Genomic DNA, 7491 nt, shown 5'->3' with positions numbered 1-7491 from the left:
TTACGGTGTAGTAAAAGTAATGATGTATTTACATAAATTAATATTCAGTGTGATCTTTTGGAGTATTTAAAAAAGCAAACAGTATAATCTAGCTGTGTTTGAAGAATTCAATCTATACTATTATTATAAAGAGGTAAGCGTTTGTGAGTTTGTATGTTTGAGGCGCGTAATCTCCGAAACTACCGAACCGATTTCAAAAATTCTTTCACCATTAGAAAGGTACATTATCCAAGATTGCTATAGGCTATATATTTATCTCAAAATTCCCGCGGGAGCGAAGCAACATCTATAGTTAGATTATAAATTCATAGATAATGTTATTCTTGAAATTTCTAAACGTCAAAGCCAAAACATTTATAATATTATATTCTTTTAAAAAGTTTCATTTCCTTCCTAAATCATTATCATTATTTATATCTTCTTATTAATATCTTGTTATTACTTAGACATTATTGTTTATGTCTTATTATGGGGTTTTTGATGGTCCAAAAAAGTAATACCTCTAAGGCCTCTCTCTCTCTCTTTCTTCCACGATTTTAATTATAAAAGACAAAATGTTTATCGTTCGTTCGAACATTTTGACGGTGTATTTTTTTTGTCAATGCAGAAACTTGCTCGACTTTCAGAAAAAAAAAAAAAAACAGATCAAGTGAACTTCGATTGCGTGAGAATCAGGGTCATACGAATTACGTATTTAGTGTTACGTACGTTTACACTTGATAAGTAACACTCCCTTATTGAGCATTTACATCATCCACTATTATCTCACAATTTCCAGTGTATATTATGTCGCTTAGTTTTAAATATAATCTGTAAAATCGTCCTGAAAAGATTTTTTTTTCTTTGTATTAGCTTATTCATCATCATCACCTGTAGCAGTCCACTGCTGGTCATAGGTTTTGGGTTTTTCGCATCCATTCGTATTAGCTTAACTTATTGATGTATCACAATGCTGTGCAAATGTCGCCCCTTCCTTATTATTATTGTTGTTTCATGATTGTGTAACAATTTAATTTGATATAATTTATAATTTGTAATTTCATTCGATTTAATATATGAACTGAACACGTATGTAAAGTACGTGATAGAGTCTAAAATAAAGATTATTCTTATTATATCCAGAGTTTCACGGGTCGTAGCCCAATAACATTAGTTGAATTGTTTTTATTATGATGCAACTAAATATTGCTAATTATAACTACGAAAATGTTGAAAGAAAAAAAAAGAAAAGAAAAAAAAATGGTTGCCTGTAAAGTCGGTTTTACGGGCGAAGATTTTACGTGACAACGTCTTTTTACGCGCGCGGCAGACCGATCATAGTTGAGTGGGAGAGAGACGCAAGGCATTCGGCGGGCCTCTCTCTCGTTCGGTGACTCATCGTAACGTTACCGGGCGTTACACTTTTTCATAAGTGACTCCCAGCCGCAACCTAATTTAAGACGTTGTCACGTCAAAAAAATGGCATGTATTTTACTCCAGCATGCATGCAATGGTTCATGTCACAACATATCGTTAAATATTAAAAAGAATAAATTGTAATCATTTTCCATATTATCCATAATATAAAAGCAACTTATTAACGAACAACGCATGTACGATTACCGAGTTTTAACGAAATAACAACGTTTTAACTCCTACCCTTGATTCATAAAACTAAATTAAAGACAAAGATCCTTTGAGGCTTGCATGGGGACATGGGTCCAACATGTGAGATATTTGATCTGAAATGGTGTGGGGCACAAACCAAAGCATGGTCGCAAGCACACCATGGATATGTATATATGTAATTTTTAGAAAATGCAGGACTATTGGAATATTAAATAATATTAATTAATAACCCAATAGCCCGATACGTTGTAGTATATTTATATACTACAACGTATCGGGCTATTGGGTTGAACAGGCTTGTGTGTATGTATCCAGGTCTATGAGACAAAACTATGTCGCCTGCCTGACCAATGTATAAACACGGATAAAATAGGCAGGCGGTGACTCGCCCCAGCTCTGTCAATGGACCCCCGAAAAAGGCTGCACGATGCAAAAATGCAGCAGAGAGGTAACTAGTAGAGCGCTTGAGGGTGTCGAGAGGTGCGGCTCCGGTTTCGCCATCACGGGACTATTATTATAATATCATACTATACTAACCCTCAGTGCCGTGTGAGTGGAGTATACGTCTGTCATTACATCTGTCGGTTACGCGGGAATTCTATTATATAATACAAAGATAAGAAGTGAAATTGTGTTACTCGTGTTATAATGTGTCTGATTTGATATGTAATTATCAAATAAAATCAATTTGTATTCGGCTCTGAGAATATTCTATGATCCCCTGCACAGGGGATTTCTATACGTAATTTTAAATGAATTAATATCGATAACAAAAAAGGTATAAGCCAATATAGTATAAAACGCGGCACCTCTAAAATCCTCTGGGCAAAAATGGTCTACTAAGAATTTTTTTAAAGATAAACTATCCAGAAATAAACGGGTAAAACCACCAGATTAAATCTGAAATCAGCTTATAATAATAAGATTAATCTTTTATGAATTAACCCGTGTAAAAGCTACATTAAAAATTTACGAAACCCTCGACTCGGATATTGATTTTATTCTCTCATCAGCTAGAAAAGATTCAGCTCTTTTCCAAACAGAGCTAAGAACACTCGATTAAATTCTCTATCAAATAAAAAAATAAAAAAAACTAGATCAAAATTGGTTCAGTCGTTTGACTGATGCCACGGACAGACATAGGGGATAAACTGCGTTAAGCGTGTGCACGCACGTGAGCACGTCGCGGGCCACGCTTCTGGTGCACGCACGTGAGCACGTTCGCGTGCTTATGCGCGGGCATCGGCGCGTGCATCCGCGTACGCAGTTTTCTCAGTACAATTTTGACGTTGGAGGTGTACAGTCGAATAAGTAATAATGGATAAATTAATGTTGTATTATTTATCAAGACGACGGCGACGACGAATTGCCAAAAAAAGACGCCAGCCAGTAAGCCCGTTCGTTGAATCTAGGTTACTGTGCGGGGAATTCGTGGTGAAGTTTGGTATATTAAGAAAAAATGAAAGGTTTTTTTTCAAATATTTTAAAGTTTCATTACAAGTCTATGATGAATTATATTCAAAACTGGAGCCCTATTTGAAGACTAACAATCTACGATTGAAATCTACGTCAATCGTATCACCAATGGAACGATTTGCAATGACATTGCGGTAAGTAAAGACTTCGATATTAATAATCATCTTTATTCATGTAAAAAAACAGTCATTATTTAACAAAAGTTTAGAACACTCATATTTTTTGCCAATTTATGTAAGTCACATTACTGTTTAGCCACATCAAGCAAGAAAGAAGAAGAAGTTCTTATTGTTTCGGCAGTGACACCTGAATATGGCTTAAAATGTTTTTCTTGATGTGGTTCACTCTGTTCTTAGGACCGAAACACATAACCGCACACTTATTAATCATCATATTAATCACAGTTTCTTATATTTATTAATTATATTTTGTTATTTCTAAATTACACAGTTTTATCTTTTTCGTTTTTTTTATCTATACCTACTTATTCACTTATTTTTTTATATACTTAATCACAACAGTCATCACAGTGTCTTGCATAAACGCTACGTTACAATTAGTCATTGATTATTCATTTGAAATACACTAATAAAATCACAGGTTCAAGTTTAAAATAAAAAAACACAATAACAGTTAAAACAGTACAATAAGTCTAAATGTCTTAATTATAATAATATACCTACCTTACAAAGTATTAATTATAATGACGCATATTGATTGCAAGTTTTTACATATGAATATTTCCCTTATTAATTATTCCCTTCTATTACTAGATCGGGTACTAATATTATTTTAAATTCTTATTTATCATCACAATCATAATCACAGTTTACTACATAAAAGATTAAATTTAAGAAGAGGACATATGAAGGAGCAATGTTATGAGTAGGTTCAAAAAAAAGGTCCATTAAGTAAAAAAGGGGTCTATTGATACACTTTTTTATTTGACCCCAAAATAGGGTTTAAGATAAAAGTGTCCGAATCGACCCCGTTTCTTTCCTTATGAACATGACACCTCAAGGCTTGTAAACTTTTGGCGAATGCCCTTGTATATCATAATAATTGCACATGAGACCAGAAAAATATAAATATAAAATTGCGCTTTTTACTAACTTAAATAGTTCTTCATGTTCTTCTCTTTCTTTTGTTCTTAATAATTAAACAGTCTTAATCAAATCTTCAAAGTCTTTCTTGTTACCTATTTATTCATTGTTCGTATCTGATCTTACATTTAAGGATTCTAAATCATTCGTTACCGTATTTTGCGTTAATGAAAGGTCATCAATGGTAATAATCATTTCTTTTTCAATATCAATTAAAGCTTCTAATACTTTCGTACGAAATAATATTTTTTTAAAGCAACTCAATTTTTTTACAGTTGGTAATAATGACTTAAAAAAATTCAAGTCTTCGTCCATATTATCTGCAGTGTTATTCTTCACGCAATTTAACAACTCTAATTCGAAATCAGTTGGCGATTCGCACTTACGTTTCTTGGAAGATCGTGTTTCTTTGGTAACGCTGGAGCTGGTGCTAGGTACATTAATCAAATCTTCTTCAATAATCGTATTATTTTGTGAAGTTCTCGGTGACGCGTTTTGCTCTACTGACTGATTAAAATTGTCTGCCGATTCTTCTCCTTGAGTATTCGAGTTTGAATCTAAAAATGACAGCATGTTATAGTAAATGTATGTTTTATTTGCCCTGGAACCGGAGCCTGATTTAAGTTTTTTTTTAGTAGACCTCACTCTTATATAAGTGTCTCTTGCAGTTTTCCATCTTTGCTGCAGCTTTTTCACTGAAACAATAACACAGGTATTTTATTTTATTACAGATATTTAGTTAGTGGACATACCTTCGTCGATATTCATCTGGCGTATCAGACAGGACTAACCACGGTCAGAAAAATAGTAACAGAAGTTTGTCAAATTATAATTGAAAGGTTAAAGGAAGAATGTATACCAAAATTTTCCCGTGCGCTATGGGTAGAGACTGAAAAAGGTTTTTTAACGCAAGCCCAGTTTCCTAACTGCATAGGTGCAATAGACGGAAAACATATACGCATTATAAGACCTCCACATAGTGGTTCCCTCTATTACAACTATAAGCATTACTATTCTATTGTACTGCTTGCAATGTGTAACGCCAACTATGAGTTTACCTATATAAACGTGGGAGTGCAGGGTAAAGAATCTGACTCCGCAATTTTCACACAAAGCCGATTGTACGAACAAATCAACAATGACTTAATAGATATTCCTCCTGCCAAAGCATTGCCCGTAATACACAATGATAAACCAACCAACATTGCTGCAACCGCAGCTTTGCCCTATATTATTGTAGGAGATGAAGCATTTGGGTTATCTAGCCATGTCATGCGGCCATATGCTCGAGCTCTCGATTTAAACTACAAAAAAAAAATATTCAATTATAGGTTAACGAGAGCGCGACGTTATATTGAGTGTACATTTGGTATCATGGCAAATAAATTTCGCATACTCCATCGTCCATTGAACGTTGGAAAAGACAAAGCAATTTGTTTTCTTAAAACAATTTGTATTTTGCATAATTTTATAAGATCAAGAAGTCAAATTAATGACTTTCATGATATTGTCATTATACCAGACCATATACGTTCAGTTCGGGGGTTAATTGGAAATACCCACAGAGATTCGTATACATTACGCGATAACTTCGCAGATTATTTCGTTGCAGACGGACAGCTGTCATGGCAAGATCGCAGTATTTATTGAAGGCTTTTTTATAATTTATGTACATTCAATAATTGAATTTTCACGGTTTTTTACCACACATTTTTTATTAACATAGCAGGCATATTTTAATAATATACCTAATGATTTTATTTGTTAAATTCATCGGATGTAACCAGTTGCGCCGCCATGACAGTCGAAAATTATAAGAAATTCAGTATTCTTACATTAAATAGGTAAAATGTTATGTAATTACGCATAAAATGAAACTTTTTTTCTTTCATTACACATCCAGTGATGTGTAGTTTGTACAGTGTCTAAAAACACAAGTAGGCATCTTTTTTACTAAAATATTATTGGTACTCAAACACATGTAGACGCGACACCGATTGGAGCGTGACTAACTGCATGGTAGGCAATTACCTTCCATTGCTCTTGCCTTTGAAAGCGGGCGTATAACTAATCTAGTTATATAAAATCATAGGATGTAACCAAATAACTTAGATTGTTGTAAACTAAAGTTGAGAGATGTCAAAGAAAAACCTACAAAACTACAAAACGCACGCTTATTTTACAAAGTTACTAGCCCAATTCTAAAACCAATATAATAAATATTTTAGTTGATAATTGTTTTATTTATTTACCTACCGATCCACTGTTTCTGCCCTAAAATGATTTTGAACCCTAAATACACCGATAGTGTGAAGTAGTGTGAAGCTCGCAGTCGTGAACATACTGGTTGTCTCGTGACGCGCAAAATGGCGGCGACCGCGTGGCCGAAAGAAAGAACTTTGGAATTTATCGAGCAATAATTATATAAAACCATACCAATATTATGGGACATTGTTCACACGAATTTCACAATGTTCAGAAATACGCAGTATCTCTGCACTAGTTTTGAATATAAGCATGATTTTATATTTACATAGGTAAATTATTGTAAATATTCCGAGTTTTAATTTTATAGTTGGATTAATTGTTGAAAACATTTAATTGACACAAATACAATTGAAATAACTAATTATATATAACTAATTGCATAGATTATTAAAAATAAAAATTAGGCGCAAAGAATAGTTTACCTAACCTACGTTATTATAAAATAAAAAAAGAGTGTAGGTACTTACCTTGTATGTTTTTTTCTGCTTCACTCCAGTCATTAAAATTTTCAAACAGTACTTTACAAATGTCTAGCCATGCTTTTGATTTAGCGTCCCGGTCTTTAAATATTTCGCTTGATTGGTCCCATATGGCAGGACGACACTGAACTTCAACAATTACCCTTTCTGTATCAAAATTTGTCATTTTTTGTTATGGGCCGGGCACGCACGTGCGGTCGGTTCGAGATAGCGCTGTCAACTTAACAAGCACGCGCGTGCACCCGCTAGCGGGCTTCGCGCGTGGACCCGTCCAACGTGATGCGTGATCACGTCGCGTGCATGCGTGCCCCATTGCACGGAAGTATCACGCGACGGGCTCACGAGCGTGTGCACGCGCATGGGCACGCGCGGGTCGTTTTTGTATGGACACGCGAGAGGCACGCTTAACGCAGTTTATGCCCATACAGATACAGAAGTTAAACTTATAACGCCCCTTTTTCTGTCGTCGGCGTTTAATAAAAGTAGGTAGTAGTGTAGTCGTTTTCTACTGGACGTAAACACATTACCGTTAATTCGAATTTAATATTTGTTTGATT

At 34.5% G+C, this 7491-nt stretch overlaps 1 protein-coding gene across 1 annotated transcript; it reads right to left on the bottom strand.

Annotated features, from left to right (window-relative positions):
- Positions 1 to 3234: 3234 nt before the first annotated feature.
- On the bottom strand, positions 3235 to 7144 carry LOC128669480 (uncharacterized). Its single transcript, XM_053744348.1, has 2 exons — positions 6923 to 7144; positions 3235 to 4882 (listed from the first exon to the last, which is right to left on the bottom strand). Exons 1-2 carry the CDS (start codon positions 7098 to 7100, stop codon positions 4287 to 4289), a joined length of 774 nt encoding a protein of 257 aa, XP_053600323.1. The 5' UTR covers positions 7101 to 7144; the 3' UTR covers positions 3235 to 4286.
- Positions 7145 to 7491: the final 347 nt, after the last annotated feature.

Source organism: Plodia interpunctella, chromosome 4 (assembly GCF_027563975.2).
Source record: "Plodia interpunctella isolate USDA-ARS_2022_Savannah chromosome 4, ilPloInte3.2, whole genome shotgun sequence".
Classification (NCBI taxonomy): Eukaryota; Metazoa; Arthropoda; class Insecta; order Lepidoptera; family Pyralidae; genus Plodia; species Plodia interpunctella.
Note: the sequence above shows the minus strand (reverse complement) of the source record. Positions and strands in the feature narration are given on the sequence as shown.